Source organism: Onychomys torridus, chromosome 3, assembly GCF_903995425.1.
Source record: "Onychomys torridus chromosome 3, mOncTor1.1, whole genome shotgun sequence".
In the NCBI taxonomy this organism is placed as follows: Eukaryota; Metazoa; Chordata; class Mammalia; order Rodentia; family Cricetidae; genus Onychomys; species Onychomys torridus.
This window is the reverse complement of record NC_050445.1, coordinates 149,318,090-149,342,368: the sequence shown is the minus strand read 5'-3', so window position 1 is coordinate 149,342,368 and position 24,279 is coordinate 149,318,090. Positions and strand designations below refer to the sequence as shown.

General features: G+C 41.3%; 1 protein-coding gene across 1 annotated transcript; it reads right to left on the bottom strand.

Moving 5' to 3' along the window:
- Positions 1–211: 211 nt before the first annotated feature.
- Mgst1 (microsomal glutathione S-transferase 1) lies at positions 212–23,372 on the bottom strand. Its single transcript, XM_036181698.1, has 4 exons — positions 23,088–23,372; positions 14,953–15,109; positions 5,091–5,185; positions 212–521 (listed from the first exon to the last, which is right to left on the bottom strand). The coding sequence occupies exons 2-4, from the start codon at positions 15,076–15,078 to the stop codon at positions 275–277; spliced, it is 468 nt and encodes a 155-aa protein (XP_036037591.1). The 5' UTR covers positions 15,079–15,109; positions 23,088–23,372; the 3' UTR covers positions 212–274.
- Positions 23,373–24,279: the final 907 nt, after the last annotated feature.

Here is a 24,279-nt window from a genome sequence, read left to right as displayed (position 1 = left end):
ACTTACAACAAAGTACTGCAGGAGTTAGAGAACACGGTTAAGGTTGATTATATTAAATGTCTATCCCTATTACAAAACAAGATTAGAGGCAATTGATGCTAGGCTTTAAACTGAGTTTTCCCTGATTCCTAATTTCTCTGCTCCTCTCCTACATAAAACCTTAGAAAAATTGTTTGAATACATTGGAAACACAGAATTCTTAAAAAAAAAAAAAAAAAAAAAAGCCAATCAGATGATGAGGATTGCAATCAGATGATGAGGATTACAATTCTCTTTACAGGTACAGTCTACTCTTTAGCAGCCTGTAAGCCATTGAAAAAGTAACTCCATAGCCAACGAAAAATGCCAAGCCCCTGTTTGGCTGAGGAAGGGGAGTCAAGTAGGCAATTGTGTGGTAGATCCGAGCACCGACAAAGATTCTGAAGTGCATGAGGGCTGTAGAGAGATCTGGACCACTCAGGGAATACAGAAGGCCGATACCAAGAAAGGGCACAATGTTTTCAAGATCGTTCAGGTGGGCTCTGTGAGAGAGGATGGTTTGAAGTTAAAATCAGTGGGAATGCATACTCCTTCCCTCTCTTCTAAGAAAAAAAACACAGTCTTAATGGATATAAGGGTTGGATTGGGTTGTGTTGGGTTTTATTTGGTTAGAGTCAAGGTTAGCTGAAGCTGGCCTGAAACTTACTATGTAACCAGACTCACCTCACATTCAGTCCTTCTGCCTTTGCTTAGAAAGGCTGCAATTACAGATATGAACCCACCACACCGAGCAATGCTAGAGAATCTTTATATTATGAAGGAATAGTCTTGAATTTCTCCCCAGCTGTCTCACTTGCTTACTAACATGATTTTTATTTAGAACAGCACATTTCGAAAAACTTTTAGTTTATCTTCAGATGGCAGTTCACTGTTTCCAGAATACTAAAATGTCATCTATCTAGAAAAACACACACCATTTTTGTAAGTATGAGATACCATTCTTTCAATTCAAGTTTCTTTTAATGAAAATTTTTCTTCCCAAAGAAAAAAATTTCTTTTATGGTCTTTATCAAAACCCCTCCTTCACGTCTCCTTTACTTCAGAGTGGTTACATAGAAATTCCTTTGTGTAAACCATCATCAAGTCTCATTCTCTTTCATATCCAGATAAAACCATCCCCCCAGATATGTGTGAGATTTCAGACATTTACTATTCAAACCACAGAAAGTACTAGCAAGGAAAGGGCTTCTTGAACGGGTCTATACAGAAATGATTGGAGATGGATAGAAGAGAAAGAAAGAGAATATGATTTCTTAGAATCTCTCTGTGTACCCCATTAGAGGAAAACAGAAAACACTTTTTAGTCAGAATTTTCCCTCTGGCTTGTGGAATCTTAGGCTTTTCTGACTTGGACTATGAAGAAAAGTACATCCATTATTGACCTGAAAACTTTTAAGTGTATAATTACTATATTGAATGTTTTTTATTAAGCACAGAATTGGTAATCATTTTACAACCTTGACTAGAATCTGTAGCACCAGCAGAATAGAAAATTTGTGTGTGTCCTATTACTGTTTTGACATAAATGCACAGCACCCTCTGGGTGGTATTTCCTTTCCCTACACTCCTGCCTTCCCTACAAGCTCAAGACAAAAATCATAATAACATAAAGCCATAAAGAAGTCACCACAGACCTGGGGAAGACCTAGAAGTGTCCACCCCACTTCTCTTATGAAACACCCCAAGGGTACATATGGAAGGGTCAATGAGAAGGTACAGTAATAACATCTGCTGGGGAGGGGCCTGCCACCTTGCTCCAGGGCTGATTGCTTTGGTCTTCTGAATCCTTCTGAAGACAACAGAGGTATCTTCACCTTTGTTCTTGTGTGCATTTGTGTGTGTATGTCCATATTACACAGTGTTCATGCAGATGTGGATGCACAGGTAAATGCAGATGCATGAGGAGACCAAAGGAAAGCCTCAGGTATTTACTGCTTTTGAGAAATCACCCACTTATACTTTTATTTATTTAAAGACAAGGTGTCTCAGTGGCCTGGAACTTACAGGATTGGCTAGGCTGACTGGCCATTGAGCCCCAGGGATCCACCTGTCTCTGCCTCTCCTGCGATGGGATGATGAGCTTGCTCCACCAGCTCCTCTTATGAACCTGCCAGGTTCACATGTCTAACCTTCCCACAAAGGCTCAGGAGACACTGTCACAGTCATTCCCTCAGATCAGGCTCTCTGGTTTTCAGCATCTGCCTGACCTGGACAATAGTTGCTCTGAGCCTTTTAAATGAATTATCAAGCAGTGACCAACTATGAAAGGGGTGGTCCAGCTCTATTTCCTTGATGCCCTCTGCTCAGACAGGGCTCTGAGCATACAGTGAGGTGTCTAAATTCTCACAAGCAGTTTTTTCAAATAAACATGATTTCCCATCACTTTTTCTTCCTTCATGAAATAGTTCAAAATGCCATAGGGACTTACTCCTTGTATCCCACCACCCCATCCCAGGCACAGACTACTGCTTCATGTCATTGTCTGATTATTACATGTATGTTGCTCTCATATCTTCCTGGAAAGTCTTTGGTGGCATTCCAGGGAAGGTAGACCATGATGTACATGTAAGAACCTTCTGGCAGCTACTCTGTCCATGAATTGAGGCCACAGAGGACATCATCTAGTTCAGCCTCTAACCCATAGCTCAGTTTCTCGATGGAATTCTCACTTGGATCACTCAGGCTCCACAGAACACTCTGGGGTAAAGGGTGTTCTGTACCCCTGAAGAGAATGTGTTATAGATTCCTGGAATTTCCCTAAAACTAAGCTCAAGTTCTTCAGAATAACTCACTCTATTTTTCTAGCCTTCTTGATTACCTTTTGAGTTTCTTTTATCTTGCAGTACTGAGTGTGTGTGGTCTTGAATTCCTCTCAGAATATGGTGAAATAGGATTAAGTAGATAAATCAGTATGTAAAGTGTTTTCTAATCAACCCTGGCTTGCGTCTGTTTGGAACTCAAATTACTGACACTAAGTTACATTGCTTGGCATGTCAACACATGCTACTTTAAGATTATAGCTAACTGTCCTATATGTACACATATTAACACTTTCTTAATATCTTCAAGGATAGCTTCCATCTCGTATGTAGCACCACTTATTCAACTATGGAAACAGCAACAGGTTTATAATTACAAGTTGAAATAAGGAGAGGAAAATTCTATGTTGAAAATAAAAGGAGGAAACTCTAAAAACTTCTTCCAAAATTTATTTCACATGGTTGCTATTAGTATTTCATTTGATGAGACCAATCAATTCTCAAAAATATGTAACTGGAAATGGGATCCTTGTCCTTCTGTAAAAGGTTGCCTATTGCTACACTATAAGTTCAGCTTCTGATCACCAGAGGGCGCTGTACACACTGGTGTTTTACCTCTCTAGGCACCTAGAGCTAAGGTCAATGGTATTAAATGTCAGTTACATTTATTGGTAGTCTGAGAAGAAAAACATCAGACTAGATTATAGATTTCTCCTCTAAAAGTACCCACATGAGGGTAAGGATGGCAGATTGGATAAATAATAAAGAGAATCTGATCTCTCAAAATAAAATGTTTTTTTTTAAGTTTCCATATAGGAGGCTTGCATGTTCCTGTCCATCTTGCTAATAATGCCACTGTAATGCTGTTAGTGTTTTCTAGTCCTAGTCTACTGTATGAGTAGAATGCCATGATTAGCAACAACCATGCAACTGCTTGTTGTTAAAGAGAAACTGAGAAAGAACAGATAAGCTTTAAAAGGTTTGATGTCCCCAAAGCATCTGACACACTGCTCTACTCTTCATTCTCTCCCATCATAACACTTGACACTGCCTTCACTTGAATTCTTTTGTCCTAAAACTAATTCTGACGGCACAACCTGTTTTCAAAGACTGGCTTACTTAAGAGGACTATGTTAACCAGCACCAAAACCTGCAGAAGCATAAGCAAGTGTCTTAAGAATCTAGTGCTCACTTCCTCTTCAGAAAAAACATTCTTCCTTGAGAAATGTCTATAGTGGACAGTGTAAATTCTCATACACCTCAATTTCCTCAAGCCCATTTCTGTTCACAGTTTTTCAGTTGATTTGTTGAGGGACTTGAGAGAAGAGCTGACTTTACATCCAACATAACAAGATGCAAAATTTGGAAGCATACATGAGTCTATGATCCCAGGCCAGGGTTCATCTTGAGCCCCTAAACCTATCTCATGGCATGAGAGAATCTGTGGCTATTCCAGGAGGGTCATCAGAGCTTCCCAAAAAAGCAAGAAAGGGCAACATAAACGTGATACAGAGAGTTAATCTGACATCCTATTTGCAGAAGGAAAACTCTTTGCTCTCAATTTCTATTTCATGACAGTTCACACCAAACTGAGGAAATCTATTCAAGTACTCATCACTTGACTATTTTCGCTCTCCATCCCAGGACTTCCAGGCTACTTGGCACCTATAGAACTTACCTGGTGCTTCAGCTCTCTGCAATTGGCTGGGATATGACTGGAATTGTTCCACAGCTCAGATGAACGTTACAAACTAATAACTGGGAAGACAGCATGTAGCTGATATTCCATGCGTTATTAAAAAGGGAGCAACTATTACTTAAATTTGGCATTGAATATCTGTATAAAATGACCACATGACATTATGATGTCGTAAGATTAAGAAAATGCTTTCAGACCTACAGTTCTAGGTGTTTTTTAAATAAAGCTGTGAGGATGGAATGTGGCTTCTCTCTCCAGTGTTCATTGGATTTGCAATATACTAAATATAATAGATACGAAGGAGATACAGAGATGAAGGAGTGGAGAGAGACAGAGACACAGAGGCAGAGGCATAAGGGAGAGATCTTAGTTCTCTGAAAAGTGTCAACTTTCATATTTTATTTCTTCTACAAAAGCACCTAGTCCTTTGACCCTTTGTGTGACGGACATCTCAATTGTGTGACATATTAATTGCCTACGTTTGACCTCCTATCTACTATTATTTTAATGTGTCCCTAAACTGAACCTGATCTCTTGACTGGACTCCTTGACCATGGTTCGAGAGTGAGGAATTTCCAGAGATACAAGCTTACCTTCGCACTCGCTCTACCTTGTCGTCAGTCCGAAGAAACTTCTTGGCATTCTCCCCCTTGCCAAAGCTAGCGCAGTCTTCTGGGTTGGCAAAGACCTATTCCAAATACCAAAAAGAAGTAGAAGAAGAAGAAAACCACTTATGCATGCCAGGGCTAGGTATGTAGTTTGATGATAGAGCACAAGGCCCTATGCTCAACAACTAGTATCAACATTACAACAAAAACAAACCGAAAAAATAGCATCCGAATTCCAAATCCTGTGAAGTGTGAAGGAGCAGTAGGGGTAGTCACCAATTTGCTAATTTGCACCTGTGTGTGTGTGTGTGTGTGTGTGTGTGTGTGTGTGTGTATACAAGTGCACATGTGAGCACAGGTGCATATACACATGGATGCATGTACGTGTGGAGGCCTTGGATATTAAAGTTTCATTTCAGTTGGGAATTACTGTTAACTTTGTTTTTGAGGTAGCTTCTCTTAGTAGCCTAAAGCTTCCCAGAGTAGGCTAGGCTCACTGCCAGTGAGCCTCAGGGATCTGCCAGTCTCCACCACTCCACTGGTTAGATTATAAGTGCAGACCACCATATCTGTCATTCTTAATATAGATACAGTCAGTCCTCATGTTTACTGACTGAGTGATAGCACCAGTGATCTGAATCTTAACAAAGGAAACACAAGCATCCTGGTTGGCCCTTACAAAAGGAAACTGTTGACCAATAAATCAAACACAAGAAAGACGAGGGAAAGCATTTGCAGTTCAAGCCTGAATTTTTATTAACATGAAAACTTTTTAAAAATAGCATGAATGAAAACTTCAATAAAGGCTAAGATATGAAAATCCTGAAAAGGGAGCAGTGAGATGACTCTGGAGGTAAAGCACACAGGCCTGACCAGCTGATTCCAAGTTCCAGAAACCACAGTAGGAGGAAAGAACTGACCCCCAGAACATGACCTAAACACACAGAGCACATATGAAATCTTAATATCTCTCTCTCTCTCTCTCTCTCTCTCTCTCTCTCTCTCTCTCTCTCTCTCTCTCTCTCTCACACACACACACACACACACACACACACACACACACACACACAAAATGATAAATAAGTAAAAAAAGTAGTTAACAAAGAAGTAAAAACATAAAAGAGACATAATTTCTCTGCCACAGCAGACCATCAACATAGTCCTCTGGCATCCTTTACATAGTGATGTTGATACACCTTCCCTCAAGTGTATCAACATTGCAGGTGCTCAGCTTTCAGCAAGTAATGCCTTTGCCTTCCAAGGCTGTCAGAAGAGGCAAGCAAGCGGTGAGGGATGGAGAGGCATACTGACTTCATAAGGATGTGGAAATGCCCTCCATTTCTCTTAAGGGCATAAACCCTCATGTTGACTAATACAGTAAAATATAAGCAGACAAGATGCATTCCAATAAGCAAAAAGGATATGTTCTGGGGCATCTGTTCATGGATTCCTTCCTTTAATCACTATGCTGTTTGAAATGATTTCCCCCATCCCTTGAAACTTGAAATATGCATTTAAGATATATTTTAGTAGGCTTCACTATTTAATAATTTATAATAAAGAAAACACAGACCGTAAAAATAGTTTTAATTTTAGCTTGAAAATATCATAAATATTATAATATTTTTCTTAACCTATAAGCATTTATTACAAATAAAAATGTTAAGGAGAACTGCTAAGCAGAGGTGTGACAGGGTCAGCTCCTGAGGCCAGGTCTCTTAGTCTTGCTCTTCATGGGGCCCTCTAAATGGGTGCCTGGACTGCACTGGATATCCAGCATATGAATTTTGAATCAAGAAATAAACAAACCACAATAAAAAATACCCAAAGTTGGAGTTTAAGCCATTCTGTATTAGAGGGGGTTGCTGGAAATTGAAGTCAGGGCTTTGTGTATTCCAAGCAAGCATTCCACCACTGAACTACATCTCCTGTTTCTCAAGGTGAGTTTTCATTTCAGCCCCATCCTTCATTGGTATGCGAGGTCGAGCAAGCACTACTATTGACTGATATTTCTGTCCTCACAAAATGCATAAGCTGAAACCTAATTCCTCAGGGTGATGGTGTGTGAAGGTGGGGCCTCTGTGGCATCATAAGGTCATGTGGATGGGCCCCTCATAAATGAGATCAGCACCTTTCTAGAAAGAAACAGGACAGATCCTCTACTCTCCTCCTTTTCTTTCCACATGGACACAAGGTAATGATGGCCCCGTGCAAATCAGGAATCTGCCCCTCAATAAGACATCAGATCTGCTATCTTGATCTTGGGCTTGCCGCCCTTCGGAGCCATGAGGAATACACACTTGTTCCCGAAGCCTCCTCTTCAGGGACACTCTGTACCACTGGACTACACTGACTTCAGCAGCTACTTGCCCCCTCTCTTTTAGTTTCCCTCCTTGAGGAGACTTCATTTTACCTGAGAGTGATAACAATGCCATAAAATGATGAAGGAATCCAGCACATGTGAGAAGCAAAGAGAGCTCGATTACACCACCAGCCCCCTGCTATGGGATTACTGTAGTAGACTGCTATTTTACGGTGTTACTTTTGTTTATGTTGTATTTGTTTAACTCCGTGAAGCTGTGTTACTGTGCCTGTCTAAAACACCTGATGATCTAATAAAGAGCTGAACGGCCAATAGCAAGGCAAGAGAAAGGACAGGTGGGGCTGGCAGGCAGAGAGGATATATAGAAGGAGAAATCTGGGGGGGAAAGAAAAAGAAGAGTAGCCAGAGAAGGGGGGCATCAGGGGACAGCCACCCAGCTACACAGCCAGCCATGGAGTAAGAGTAAGATTTACAGAAGAGAAAGAACAGGATAAGTTTGTTAAACTGGCTAGAAACTAAGACAAGCTAAGGCTGGGCATTCATAATTCAGAATAAGCCTTTGTGTGTGATGTATTTTGAAGCTGGGTGTTGGGCCCCCAAGAAAGAGTAAAAACAAAACACAACAGTTTGGCTTTCTAACACGGGCTCATATTTTCATCTAGAGCCTGAGAAAACTGAACAACAACAAAAAGGGATACAGCTCCCTGAGGAGCGTCAGCCAGGCAGTTTCTGCCATCAGTGAGACCTTGATCAGATAGTTCTTAAGTAGGAACGACAACAACAACAAAACTAAGTAAAAGTACCTGCCAAGAATGGGCATTCTAGAGCTCTAGGAAGATGGAATGCAGTTCTCAGTCACAGACCTCCAACCAGGATGCAAGCTTTAGGCTTGGCTCTCAGGACCTGAGAAGTGGATGGAGCCAGGCAAGAGGCTTGAAAGGATCCAGGTATATCTTAGCAGTTTAAAGTTTGCTTGTGCATTATTGTACAGGATTGTTCTAACTATCCTGGATTTTTTGTTTTTCCACATGAATTTGGGTATTGTTCTTTCCAGGTCTGTGAAGAATTACGTTGGGATTTTGATATGGATTTCATTGAACCAATCTTTTGGTTAAGATTGACATTTTTGCTATGTTAATTCTACCTATCCATGAGCATGGGAGATCTTTCCATTTTTTGATATCTTCTTCAATTTCTTTCTTCAAAGACTTAAATTTCTTGTCATACAGGTCTTCCACTTGCTTAGTTAGAGTTACCCCCAAGGTATTTTATATTATTTGTGGCTATTGTAAAGGGTGATGACTCCCTGATTTCTCTCTCAGCCTATTTATCATTTGTATATAGGAGAGTTACTGATTTTTTTTTAGTTAATCTTGTACCCTGCCACATTACTGAAGGTGTTTATCAGCTGTAGGAGTTCCCTGGTAGAATTTTTGGGGTCAATTATTTTTACTATCATATCATTTACAAATAGCAAAAGTTTTACTTCTTCCTTTCCACTTTGCATCCCCTTGATCTCCTTTTATTGTCCTACTGCTCTAGCTAGAACTTCAAGTGATATATTGAATAGATATGGTGAGAGTGGACAGCAGTATCTTGTTCCTGGTTTTAGTGGAATCACTTTGAGTTTCTCTCCATTTAATTTGATGTTGGCTGCTGGCTTGCTGGCTTTCTGGAGCCCATTACCTATGGTAGGACACCTTGCACAGCTTTGATACAGGGGAGGGGCTTGGACCCGCCTCAACTGAATGTACCAGGCTTTGCTGACTCCCCATGGGAGGCCTTACCTTTTCTGAGGAGGGAATAAGGGAGAAATAATGAGGGGAGTGGGCGGAGGGAAGAGACAGTGATCTGTGGTTGGTAAATAAAATGAATAAAAGATTTCTTAATAAAAAAAATTTTTAAGTTTGTTCATGCAGTCAAAAAAGACTAGAGGTATGCAGTAAAAGAGGTTCAGATGGAAAAACCTCCAAACAGGTTACAGTGTGTTTAGCAATGTGCATAGGCTTAAAAAAAGAAAATCGTACAGTCATACAAAAAGAATGAATAGTTTATAAAATCAATTCTTTAAAGAGAGAGTAAAAGGAAGAAGCCACATAAGATGAGAAATACACTGGTAGTCTGGATCCTGTATGTTATTGTGTTGATTTTGAATTTTTTAATTGTTGAAAAGCAAATGATAGCTTCAAAGAGACCTGGAATTGAAATAGGGACTGTTGAAATAAATCAGCCGATATACTTTAGGAAAATGGAAATCAAAAATGCTTTGGAGTTTTGTTCCCACAGGAGATGAGAGGCTGTGGATTCCTTCAGAGTTAATATAGATCAGGTTTGATCAGGTGAGATCTCCTGAATCTTGACAGGTGATATCCATCAACAAAGATTGTAACTGGTCTTCCCAGGGCTTGGTCATTATCTCAAAATTTTCTCAGAGATCCTAAAAATACTTCATCCACAGACAGCAGGAAGCAGTCTAGAGAAAACTATTACCCACATTCCCAAGGGTTGGGGAGTATGTGTGGTTTTTGGTTATTTGGTGGGTATATGGATGTTTGTTATCATTTAGGGGAAAACAGTTTATTGATAAAAAGTTGAAGTTAGTTTTGTTACTATATATGTACATAAAATGTTTCTACTCTTGTTTAAAAGATTTTTGTATGATAAAAATTTAAGGTTATTTTTGCTACAACATATTGTATATATGTATCTATTCTTGCTTAAAGTATTGTACCTATGCAGTTTATTTAAAAATGTAAGGTAAAATTTTAGTTTTTTGAAAGCTGTTATTATAAACTATATAGGATGCTGTGAGATGTCCTGTATGTTGTTAATATATGTTGCTATGATTGATTGATAAATAAAACACTGATTGGCCAGTAGCCAGGCAGGAAGTATAGGATAGGAGGGACAAACAGAGAAGAGAGGCTGAGAGGTGAAAGCCAGGAGGAGACACCAGCCTGCCATCCAGGGAGCAACATGTAAAGGCAACAGGGAAAGCCAGAGAACACATGGTGACATATAGATTAACAGAAATAGGCTGAGTTAAGTGTAAGAGCTAGTCAGTGGTAGGCCTGAGCTAATGGCCCAGCAGTTTAATTAATATAAGTTCTGAATGTTATTTTATAAGTGGGTGCAAGGGTCCATGGTGCTAAGCAGGACTGCAGAAAACTCCAGCTACAAATGGTGCCCAATGGGTTGACTAGAGTTTCCACCTAAAACCTGAGAAAGAAGATTCCAAAACAGAGCTAAAAACAGCTTTCTAGATGTCTCTCTCAAGTTAGCGGCAGCCTGGGGGTTTGAGGTACTAAGGCAAGTTCCTGGCATGCACGCTTGACCTACAGTATGGTGGGAATGAGATGTCTACAAGGGGCACATTACACTGCTGTGTGGTGAATTTAGTCTTTGCTAGTTAAAAAAAAAAAAAAAAAAGTTTCTGGGCTACACGCTGCTTTGATAGAACTGCTTCTGATAATTGATGGTACACAGGGCTCCAGACCCAGAGCTGGCGGTAAACTGTACCACGGCCATGTTGGGAAGCTGACGGGGGTGGAGCCACAGCTGTGGTTTCAGTCTTAGAAATACTACAGTTTAAATCAATAGGTTCACAATAAGTCACATTCAGATACAATAGTTTACAATGTGTGTAAAATTGTACAGAGGCTTGAAAGAGAAAGAAAAAGGAATATACACAGTTATATAAAAAATACATAATTTTAAAAAATAAAGTCTTTAAAGAGACAGTAAAGGTAGTATAAAAATAAGCCACGTAAAGATGAATATTACACAGGGAATCTGAATTGTGTTGTCTTTGGGATTTTTAACTGAAAAAAAAAAACATTTGATTGTAAAAGCTGTTGTGTTATGCCAATATGTATATTTTAAAGATACCTTGACTTCAAAATTTGGATCTAAGGATATGTTGCTTTGGAAAGGAGGCTCTGCTTTTGTTTCCACAGAAAACTAGAGGCTATGGATTTGTTGCAGATTAAGATACATTAGGTTTGACCAGCCAAGACCCCCTGAAAGGTCTCTGATGACACCATAGCCCAGATGATCCAACATCCAGAATGGTTTCAAGGCAACTGGCTCAGACAATACAGCCTCACGGACTACTCCATAATCCTAAAAATTTCTTTGTGTCCCCATAAGATACAATGCCCCCATCCAACAGGAAGTAGTAAGAGAAGGTATGCCCAAATTCCCAAATATACCAAGCTGGCTTTGGATATGTGGCTCACTTCTTCTCTAAACCCAAACATATTACTAAAAAAAAAAAGGTTAAGAGATTCTTGTGTCCCATATCAGAAGAGCCCTCTGGAGAAGAACAGAGAAAAACCAATATTTTTATTTAAAACAGGTTGAATATAAATACAATCTCTTCCTAAAGAAGAAAAGGGGATATGATATAGATATGATAGGATGAAAGGGTAGATTAATGAACCTACTTTTAAAGAGCAACAACTTGTTTGAAATGTTTTACATTGGTACAGATTTTAGTTTATTGATACAAACTTAAAGTTAATTTTGTTACACTATGTGTATATTTCTGCTCTTGTTTAAGGTGTTATGTTTGTACAGCTCATTTAAAATTGTAATGGATAATTTAAAAATAGATTAATAATTAGTCATCTATGATAATCATACTTGTAGCCATGTTAGTTAAGTCTTCTAGGTATATATAGATATATTTCAGATAGATAGGTAATCTTCAAACACTTCAAAGACCTATAGAATATGGCATTTAAAATGTTTTAACAATTTAGACTTTCTGGATAGTGAGACATGACTGCTGCTGGCAGCACCAGATTTACTTCAGAGAGGAGGATGGGCATTGAAAACACTTCATATGGAGTTTATCTTCACCTTGGCAAAAATAGCCATTTGGACAAGAAACTGTTCTTGCCTGTACTGCTTGATCAACTGGACGTGCAGGACCCATGGAAAGGTTACCACTGAATTTTGCTTATCAAAACAGTCCTTTAGGTTCCTGCTTTGCAGAGGAAACTGCCAGACATTCTACAGGACACAGAGAAGTGACTGAGAGACTCTAGACCTGTGGACTGAAGACAGATGCACCAACTTTAGAGAAGAACTTTGGATGACTGTCCAGGCTGCCAGCTGTCTCTGTCTACGCTCGCAAGACTCCCGAAATTTGCTTGCGTCCTTCTCCCAGTTCTCAGGTAATATTATATCCTTCTGAGGTCTTTGATGTAGTTGAAGACTATATAGTTATAGTTTCCTTAGTTAAGATAAGAGATAAGTTATTCATATTCACAAATACGGGGTAGATAGGATATCTTTTTTAATTTTGCCAAATACAAAGAGATTAGATATTGTAACTGTAATTCTTACTAGATAACTGTTTTGTTATATGTAATTTTACTATGTTAAAGTTAAAATCTTCCTTTAAAAAAAAAAAAACAGAAAAGGGGAAGTGCTGCGGGATGTCCTGTATGTTGTGAATATATGTTGCTATGATTGATTGATAAATAAAACACTGATTGGCCTGTAGCCACGCAGGAAGTATAGGATAGGTGGGACAGAGAAGAGAGGCTGGGAGGTGTAAGCCAGGAGGAGACACCAGCCTTCCATCCAGGAAGTAGCATGTAAAGGCAACAAGTAAAGCCACAGAGCATGTGGCAGCATATAAATTAATAGAAATGGACTGAGTTAAGTGTAAAAGCTAGTCAGTGGTAGGCCCGATCTAATGGCCCAGCAGTTGAATTAATATAAGTTTCTGAGTGATTATTTTATAAGTGGGTGTGGGGTCCATGGTGCTGAGCAGGACTGGAGAAAACTCCAGCATCAATAGGATAAGCAGAAAACATAGGTTAGTGGTTAATCATTTATAATAATCGAATTTGTAGATCTAAAATTTATCTCTATATGATCTGGAAAACATACCTCTATATAAAAGAGAGAGAGAGAGAGAGAGAGAGAGAGAGAGAGAGAGAAAGAGAGAGAGAGAGAGAGAGAGATTTTAGATAGACAGATAATCTTGAAACCTTCCAAAGACCTGCAGAATATGGCATTTAAAATGTTTTGTTAACTTAGGGCTTTTCATGACAATGAGACACATATGCTACTGGCAGCACCAATTTACTTCAGAGATGATGGGCATTGAAGAAACTCCTTATGGAGTTTGCGTTCATGTGGCAAGGTTAGCCACTGGGCAAAGAAACTGCTCTTGTTCTTGACAACTTGACTGTGTGCTGTGCAGACTGGACAAGCAGGACCCATAGGAAAGTGACTGCTAAACTTTGCCAAAATAAGGAAGGATGATCATTCAGGGTTCCTGTTTCATGGAAGAAACTGTCAAACATTCTGCAGGACACAGGGGAAAGTGACTATTGAACTTTGCCAAAACAAGGCAGGACAGTCCAACATTCCTACTTCACAGAAAAGTCTACCAGATACCCTAGGCCTGTAGGTTGAAGATAGCTGCTGCAACATTGCAGAGGACCTTTGGGTGACTGTTCAGGTGGCTAAACGTCTCTGTTAGATAATATTACATCCTTCTGGGTCTTTGATGGAGTTGAAATAGATAGTTATAGATGCAGTTTTTCTTAGTTACAATAGATATTAAATTGTGTATAAAACTTTAGATTCACTAAGATTGGATAGGTAATGCATTATTTTCTTTGAATATGCTAGCTACAAATGGACTGAATATTGTAAATTAATTCTTAGTTGATAACTGTTTTTGTTTTATGTAGTTTTATTATGTTAAAGTTAAAATATTTATTTTTTAATGAGACAAAAAGGGGGAAATGTAGTAGAATATTATTTTATGGTGTGTTATTTTTGTTTATGTTTCATTTGTTTAACTTTATGAAGCTGTGTTACTGTTCCTGTCTAAAACACCTAATGGTCTAATAAAGATCTGAAAGGCCAGTAGCAAGACAAGAGAAAGAATAGGCAGGGCTGGCAGACAGAGACAATATATAGAAGGAGAAATCTGGGGGGAAAGAAAAAGAAGTAGCCAGAGAAGGAGGAGGACTCCAGGGGCCAGCCACCCAGCTACACAGCAAGCCACAGAGTAAGAGTTAAGATTTACAGAAGTAAGAGAATGGGAAAAGCCCAGAGGCAAAAGGTAGATGGAATAAGTTATAAAAATCTAGCTAGAAACTAAGCCAAGGTAAGGCCGGGCATTCATAATTAAGAATAAGCCTCTGTGTGTGATTTATTTGGGAGCTGGGTAGTGGGCCCTCCAAAAGAGTAAAAACAAACAACAACAGATTACTATGAGCAAAACCTGAATACTCTGGAAATTTCTTCTTCTATGAGAACTACAAAAGATGATGCCCACAAAGAGACAACCAGCCTTGGATTCATAGTGAAAGCAAAAGTCTTGACCATGAGAAATACCGAGGCCGGAGCACTTCAGACTCTACTCACAGCACAGAACAACACAACCTGTTGCTGATTGCGCATTATTTAAGAGAAACAAAATAGAAGTAGAGAAGGCTGTTTTCCAGAATTCTAACCCTTAAAAGTGAGAAAGTGTTGCCTCCGAACTCTTACCTTGTTGGTTAGCCTCTGGAATGCAGTTGCAGAGCTCATGAACATCATCTTGGTAAGAATAATGGTTGCGTAGGAGGCAAAGGCCATCAACACCTCATTGTCCATGAGTTGCTTGAGGTCAGCCATTCCTGCGATCTTGGTCTCAATCTTTAAATGACTATAGAGAAGAGAAGGGGGACAGAAACACCCCAGGTAACTCGGGGATTACTTATTGTGCTGGTATCACTGCACTGATCATATTGTTCTTTAAAAAATACACATCATGGACTGTTTACAAAGGAAATGATTACATCTTCACAAAATTTTCAAAATAAAAACAATATATGGTGATTTGCTCCTGTAATCCAACTGTTGCAAGACTAGGAAAGAGGACTGTTCTGGGTTTAAGGGCACCTCAGGCTATACAGTATGTCTGAGCTACAAGGTGAACTCTTGTTTCCAATAGTTTAATTCATTAATTAAAAGCAAAAATATTTCTGGGATATGCCAGGCGGTGGTGGAGCACGCCTTTAATCCCAGCACTCAGGAGGCAGAGGCAGGCAGATCTTTGTGAGTTCGAGGCCAGCCTGGTCTACCAAGCAAGATCCAGGGAAGGTGCAAAGCTACACAGAGAAACCCTGTCTCGACAAACCAAAAAAAAAGAAAAAAAGAAAAAAAATTTTTTTTAAGCTGTATAATAATTTCTCTAGTTCTGGATCATTAAAGATGAAGATGCCCAACAAATGCTAAAAGGAAGTGTAAAGGCTATTGGAGCATAAAAACAGTCAAAATGCCCTATCAATGGAATAAAATGCAGATTTGCACCAGGAAGAACAAAAGTATAGCACAGAGATTGTTGTGGCAGGGTCTTCAGAAGCGCCAAGCTTCACTCACAGCAGGGCTGCCATGTTACTGAGAATGACTAAAATCTGATACACAGCCTAGGTTAGAAACCTAGCTCACTGTTCTCTATCACGTCAATCCCATCCAAACTCTCAGGCACCCAAAATTTGGATTCAAGTCCCACAGTTTGGTTATCAGCCTTGCTTGAGGAATATAAGTTCTCTGAGACTTAATGCCTCCATCTATAAAATAGAAATATTAATAGTATCTAACACTAGTTTGCTATCAAATTCAAATTAAAAAAAACATTAGAAATGCATACAATAGTAACCAACTATGGCAGGGAAGGCCATCCATATTTTATTAGTTTATTCTTCATTTATTTGTTCATTTGTGGGGGGCATGGTTTTTAGGTTTCTTGAGCTGGCCTCTAGCTGGCTATAAACAGACAATAACTTTGAACTCTTGATCCTCTAGTCTGTGCCTCCAAAGTACTGAAACTTCAGGCTTGTACCGCAAAGCTTAGTTTAATAAACTTCTCCATACCTTTGTCATCATAATGGCAGCCCAGGTAGAAGAAGAGAAGACCCTGGAAAAATCCCAATACTAGACCCACAAGCCCACAGCAAGGAGATTGTGCATGTGGAAAGAGGAGCCAGGGAAGGGGACCAGAATTTCAGGACAGATCAGTTCATTTCACAATCTATGTTCACATCCATCTAAAAAGCTATCAAGAGGGCTGGGTGGTGGTGGCGGCGGCGGCGCACGCCTTTAATCCCAGCACTCAGGAGGCAGAGCCAGCGAGGCTAGCCCGGTCTACAGAGTGAGATTCAGAACAGGGACCAAAACTACACACAGAGAAACCATGTCTCGAAAATCGAAAAGCCGAAAAAAAAGCTGTCAAGAGGAAACTGAGGGGTTGGCAAGATGGCTCAACATGTAAGGATGCTTGCTGCTGAACATGTCAACCTGAATTCAATCCCTGGAACCCACATGGTAGAAGGAGAGAATCAACTCCTGAAAGTTGTCAAACCCATGCATGCACACGAGGAAATGTGTGCAAGCACACACATGGGCACACACTAAACAAAGTCAATAGTGAACTGAAGGATCCTGGAGTTAGAGGTATACTGTGCTCAGGAGAAAAGACACAGGCAAGACAAATGTGACAGGAACTTAGAGTAAGGTTTAACATCTGAGTTCCCCACCCTTTCTGGTGGCCCTCTGACCCCTGACATCTGCCTTTATCTACTCCTTGTCACATGCATCGTCTCTCACACTCACCTTAGGCAGCTTCTCCATTATGTCTATTCCTACCCTTAAACTCCTTCCTGTAGCTTTATAGCTTAGCCTCCAGAAGCTTTGTCCACTTGCCTGTAGTCTACAAAGGTACATCTAGCTTTCTATTTGTTGATGATCAGACAGTTGTCTATGCGCTGCTGGGGAATGTAATAAAACCATTTCCATTAACATTTAATTTTGTAAGGCTTTGTTGTGTGCAGCAATGCCTCAGACTTTTCTGCAAAACTCTGCATGATGTTTATGACATAATATTGTAATCTACTTCATGGAAACAGAATTTAGGGGCTGTGGCACAAACCCAGGTCTCTGATGTCTCATCCCACATGCTTGCACATTGTTCTGATTCCTTGGGGACACTCACTTCATTTGCCTTTCACCTCTTGATTCTGTTTAATCCTAATTCAACTAAAAATTGGATGTCTACTTGAAGCTGACCCAAGTGGGCAACACATCTCCCACCCCTTATGTTATTTCTTCTGTCTAGTTATACCATGTACTGGGTGCTTTGCTATTTTACTAATAATAAAACTGAAACTTCCTAAGAAAACTCTGAATTTTGTCTCCTTAAGATAAAAATGTGTGTCTTGTATGCAGAAACTAAACAGTCATCCCCAGGGGTCCCGTGGTTTTAGGAGCTTTCTGAGGGTACCAGTTCCACAGATGTTCAAGTGTCTTCTACAGCATTGCCTATGCACACCTCCCACGCAGTTTCCAATACTTTAAATCATATGTGCTGAGTAGTTTTTATTGTGCACTTGACAAAACTGAAATTCACTGGGAAGAGGGAACCTCAGCCGAAAGATTGCCCCAACCAGATTGGCCTGTGGTCATGTCTACGAGGAACTGTAGAAAGATGTCCGAGGGCCCAGCCCACTATAGGCAGCAGCACCATCCCTAGGCTGGTGGACCTGTGCTGAATAAAAAAGCTGAGAGAAGGGGTGGAGGGAGGGAAGGAGGGAGAGAGGGAGGGAGGGAGAGAGAGAGAGAGAGAGAGAGAGAGAGAGGGAGAGAGAGAGAGAGAGAGTTCTTTTATGGTTTCTGCTTCAATTCCTAAGATGACATCCCTCAATGATAGATTGAGACCGGGAAGTGTAAACTGAATAAACCCTTTCCTTCCCAAATTGTTTTAGGTCAGAGTGTTTGATGACAGCGAAAGAATGAAGCTAGGACATCATGTCACCATCACTCACAACACTCGATGCCCTGAACACCATATGCAAATAGCTATATACAGTACTGTTCAGAAATTAACGACAAAAAAAACTTCTGTACACACTCAACACAGATACAATTTCTTCTGATACTTTTTATCTACAGTTGGATGAAATTCACGAAATAAAGGGCTCACTATACTCTAAATTGTTTTTAAATTCCACATATGACAGTAAATTAATCCACTACTATGAGTTCATGGTCTTGAAAGCATAGTGTGTTATCTCAGTGCACGATAATACTTTCAGTAGTTTTAATATATCTGCTATTGCTCTGGTATTGGGGGAATAAAGTCATGGTAAAATGCCCTATCCTTCAGAGCTCTTGTAAAGTTAATTAGCTTAATAAAGAATCCCTATGGTCCATGCCTCGGAATAGAGATCTGAAGAAATACAACAAAAGCTTTGATAAAAAAAAAAAAAAAGAAAGAAAAAAAAACTTAGGAAGTTTATCAAGTAGAAAATTCAGCTATCTAATAACCTTCAAAATAAAAGTCTCTGTGATTGTTTCCAGAACAAAACTTATTTACAGCCAGAACAAAAGTTCAGGAAGGTTCTGTTGGTGGTGGTTGTTTTTTGTTCAGTGTGGTAGAGGAAAGAAAATCAGGAACCTTCCAGAACCATCAGTGGGAAAATACAAACGTGTCAGCAGGTGGGACAAAAGGCCGATGGAGGGTTTTCTGCACTTGCAAACAATACACAAGAAGCTCACACAAATGGGGTTGCTAGGTTGCCAGGAATGTGGGCGAACTCCTTGGGCCTGTGATTCTGGGAGACTGGCCAGTACCAAGTCCCTGCCATTATACACCTTGGGCCCATGAACCTCCTCTTTCAGACACCTTCCACTTCCCAGGTATAGGGGGGCATTGTGGGAACTGGGCCATTTGGTCCAGTGGCCAATTGAATGGATTGGTTCAGCCCAAGAGCGTGGTCTTCTCTGAAGATACTGACCCATTAAGAACCAGGGGGTAAGGGTCACATGCTCTCTTGGGCTGGTCAGAGCAGGCAGCGAGCAGCAGAGAAGCATGGCTTGCAGTTTGGTCTCCAGCTGTCCCTTGGGAACCAAGAGGCGGCAGCACAACTTCGTTCCATATTTTCAAGTGTGTTGTATGATTTTCATCCTTTAATAAACCTGACCTGGTCCCAGACTTCCATATCCCACCACAGGGAGGCCGTGTGATGGGGAGTAATGCTAAAACATTAAGAAATAGGAAACACTGACGATGTGAAAGAAAACAATATCACTCTGCATCTTTTTTCTTTTGTCATGAGCCTGCTACCCCTAACTGAAACCAGAATAATGGCAAGACTCTGTGATGGTGAGAACAAACCCACTGAAAGCTTGTTGTCAGGGAAGGTGCCCACGAGGGCAGAAGTGGTAAATAAAAAGATAGGTAACGTGATAGGTGAATGGAGTCTTCTAAAACTGCAGTGGAGAAAATTCAGGCAATCTGATTATAAAATACATGAGATACATAATTACAAGGCTAGGATCTGCTGTAGTCATCCATTCATTTCTCTATCCTTATCTTGGTTGGCATTATGCCCAGTCCCATGGTGTGGAGACAGCGATGCTGTACCTGAGAGGACACAAGGAGGTTGAGTTCACACAGTCTCTGGAAGTAGCCTGGGGTCGAAGTAGATTCCAACAGACCATTTCCTAGCTACAAATTAACCATACCTGTAAAACAGGATTTCTGATGTAGCTCCTGGTGGCACTGAACTCCTGATCCTCCTGCCTCAATCTCTAAAGTGTGGAGATTACAGGTGTGCCCCACCACACCCTAAACATGTTACCAGTAAATCCTACCTCAGAGGATTCTTTTATGCACTGATTGTGTCATGCTTTAAGACTCACCAAAGCACCAGGTGGCACAGGCCTTTAACCCCAGCACTGGACAGGCAGAGCCTGGTGGATCTCTGTGAGTTCGAGGCCAGCCTGGGCTACAGAGTGAGTTCCAGAAAGGCGCCAAAGCTGCACCGAGAAACCTTGTCTCAAAAAACCAACACACACACACACACACACACACACACACACACACACACACACACGCTCACCAGTGCCTTGTCAGCACCATATGAGTGCTTGATAAAGACTTCTACTGTGACACTGTTCTCATCGCTAAGGATGTAATATAAGGGTTTTTTAAAAGTCTCACATACCAGACCTCCCTTTCAGACAGATGAAGGACCTACCTCTACCTCAAGTGTTATGAAGGTGTTAAGCATTACTGAAACATTGCTAAACACCATAGAAGTCGTTATTAATTTTGGCAAGGCCTACTGTAAGCACTCCTTCTGATATTTATTTTCTTGTATGTTAGCAAATATGTTGGTGGATGGAGTAATTGAGCTCCTTAATTGGCAGCTGTTAGATGCTTCCCCGGCTGTGTGCAGCACAGGACCATCAGTCAATCACCCAGATGACATACTGTCATGCTAGTACCTGATTTGAATACTTTATGGACACTTCAAGGAAGCAACACAGCCACCTCAGTTACATGCTGCCAATGCACATATCTGGTTCCTCAAGACCTTGCCTCAGCCATCACTGCACCACAGGGTGCTTGATTATCACAAGCCTTTAGCACAGATGAGAGAGGAGCAGTTTCTCTGGAGGCCCAACAGGACCTTAGCTAGTGAACACAGGCCTATGTTTGCATGTGAACTGCTGTGATTGGTGCAGATAATAGCTTCTCATTTGCATGAGAGACTATGCCACAATTGGTGCAAACACAGTCCTTCATTTACATGAATGTCTGCTGTGATGGATGCCAAGATTCTCTTTCTGGATTACTTTGTAGAGACACCTTCCTGGTACAATAGCATCAAAAGCCTTTTCTTGAATGGCCTTTTGCTGTCTACCTTTGATGTGTGTTGTCTTTTGACCACAGAGTAGCCCAAATTAGCCTCAAACTCACTACACTCCTATCTCTGCCTCCCATACAGGTACTACAAGCCTGTATCATCACACTCAGCTTCTTGACTATTCATGCTGTTGTTCATCATTAGCACAGTGGGCCTGCTTGATAAGCCAAGGGAAGACCACCAAGTCCCAAGTCAGCAGGGACCATGGTAATAACCATGAGAGGCAGCTGGGAAAGAAACGGCATGGAGCAGAAGTGACAAGGACAATCAGGACCAAAGGCAGAAACTGTGGATCCTGATCCCAGAAAGACTTGTCAGGAGCTGCTAAATATCTAGACTCTCAACCCCAAGCCCGGGAGCTAGAACAGTCACCACTGTCAAGGCTGAGAATCCCATTACCCTGGATCTGAGAGCTGCACACCTGTCCCCGTGGGTCGAAGAGGACCAGAATGGGAGACCCCTAGAAGAACTGCGACACCTCACTACCTTCTGCTGATGCTCAGTTTGCTATCACCTATCTCACTGCTGCCTGAAGAGGGAAAGACACAAGCTACCAATCGCCAAGCCTGGAGATATGGATGGGTGGACCTTTAACCCAAGAGTCTACAACTGTGGGACTCTGCGTTCCAAAATGTTTGTAGTTACATGCCTCCAGGTCTGCGAGTCCAGCCTCAAAGGCCAGCTCCCCTCCAGGGACTGCCAGAACTACATAAGGTTCTCTTCACCTACACAAAATTCTTGTCAAGAGAGAGCAAAGGGACACCGGTCAGTTGATTGGAAACAGCTTGGGATGAAAGACTCCTCCAGCACAGCAAAGATTTTTGTCTACTTTAGGGTAGTAATAAAGCCAGTTGGTACAGTGGAGGCATCAGTCTGGAGCCCACTTTCCTCAACCTGTGATTCCTGGGCTCTCTACTATTATTAGGAATAGAGAAGAAACTGTGGTCTCCTGGAAGATTTCCTTTACCTCCCATCACCATGTTTCACCCTAGTACAGGATCTCACAAACAAGATGCTGTCTCTGGGTGAGGAGCACTCCTCTTTCTCTTCATGGGCCCTTGGCCAAGAAGAGCAAAGTTCCTTTCTTCTCAAAACTACTTGGCCTTGCTGCAACAGTATTGTGAAACACAGAAAATCTGGGCACATAGCCACAAGGCCGTGACTTGTCAATTTTGAACCTACTGAGAGCTGCAAACACTTAAGAGAAAAACCAGGAAAGAGGACCTACAGCCTGGACCCCAAAGCAGAACCCCCTTGTCCTCCCCTTTTCTCCAGGCTGGAGTGGAGAGCGGGAGAGTGGCACCAGGGAGAAGCCCTGCAAAGGCTCCACCCTCAGCTCTCTGGTCATCTGCCTGCAGTACCAAGATACCTTCATCTACCAACTCTTCCCACATCAGCTGACATCGCGATAATATGTCAGAGACTTTTCCAGGTTTCTCTTGCCTACCAAAAGTGAATCTAGAAAAGCAAACAGCCTTTCAACAATTGCAAAGGCCTTCATGTCGGAGTCAGCAGAAACACTGAAGGGTCTCAGACACTAGGAACCGGCAGAAGCTGCTGAAACCACAGTGACTTCTCATCTTGCATGAACTTTTTCCTCTCCTCAAGACCAAGGGACCCTTTCAAAATGGGGGTGCGATTTGGGCTTGAGGAAGTAAGAAAACTATTTCTTAAACATGAAAAGACATGCTTCCAGGTTTCTTCTTGGAGTTTGAGAAACAGAAACTTAATGCAGGAAGAGAAAGGCACAATTCTCTTTTAGAGCAGGCCACTAAAAGGGACTTTTTAAGCAGCTAAAGAGAACAAAGACTTCACAGAGACCCAGCCACCCTCTTGCCTTACACTTATCACCCACTGATCCCTTGCACCCACCAACTTCCCCTGGCCTGCAAGCAGTGCCGCGGCTGCGCAGCACCCCTGCTGTGCACCCACCTGAGTCCCTGGAGAAGATCCTCAAGCTGTAGGGCCAAGCTGCCACACCAGGGGACTTTTCACCCAGAGGACCGGAGCCGGCCCCGCCCTCTTTGTGACTTTCTTTTAATTACCGGCCTCCTGAGCTCGCCAAGCTCCGCCCCCAATCAACCGCGGTCCTCAGGTCCTCCGGCTGGCGCCCACCCGGAAGAAGCCGGGATTCAGCTCTGCTACGGGTGAGGACCACTCTATGCCAAGGACCTCGGCAATTCTGTCCAGGCTTGAGGGTAGGAGAACAAGGAAGGCTGCTAAGCCAAGGAAGGCTGGGAAAAAGAAAAGGAAGGAAAAAAAAAAAACTTTTTGGAACATTGAAGTTTGGGGAGAGGTTTTATTGCTGTGACAACCTTGTCCCTCCTTCAGGGTGCAAAGTGGAACCAGAGAAATTCTGAGTCTGTTAGGCAATAACGTTGTGTGTTTTCACAGTGACTTTAGAAAAGTGTTGCAAGAAGGCAGGGTTGTTAGGGCAACATCAAAGCTATTGCACACAACCCCACAAACAGCCCCGCAATAATGTCCGAGAGCCAGTTATGAGGGCTTCCCTGACAAGTTCTACATGTGGCATGTTCCCATATGTATTATTTCACTCATGGATATACACCTGTACCCCACATTGCTCTGGGGATCTTTCTTTTACTTTCTTTTTTATTTCATCTTCTTCTTTTCCTCCTCCTCCTTCTCCTTTTCTTCTTCAGTATTTTCTGATTTTCATTTGCCTGTTTGCCTCTTCATTTTTGTTTCCTTTGTTTTCGGGAGGGTTTTGCTACTTAGGCCTGTCTGGAACTTGCTGTATACACTAGACTGGAGTCAAACTTGTGACCATTCCTACCTCATCCTCCAAGTACTGAGAATTTCACGACCATGACTCACTCTCTTTTCTAAAGAAAACATTTAATAGACAATTCTATGTTCCACCCCCTTCTAAAAACAAAAAGGAATTAAGAAATAACTTGCTGTCTGCCACAGAACTTAGTTGGGCCTGATGTTGGTTTCTTCAGAGGCATGATAGGTAGACCATCAAAAAAGACTGTTTCATTTCACTTGGAAACTTTGTTTACTTAGCTGGTTCACCTCTCCGGAACCCGCCAGAACACAGAGTGCAAGGGAACGAAGTTGAGGGGTGATGCAGCCATTTTGAATTCCCTTGAGAAAGTTC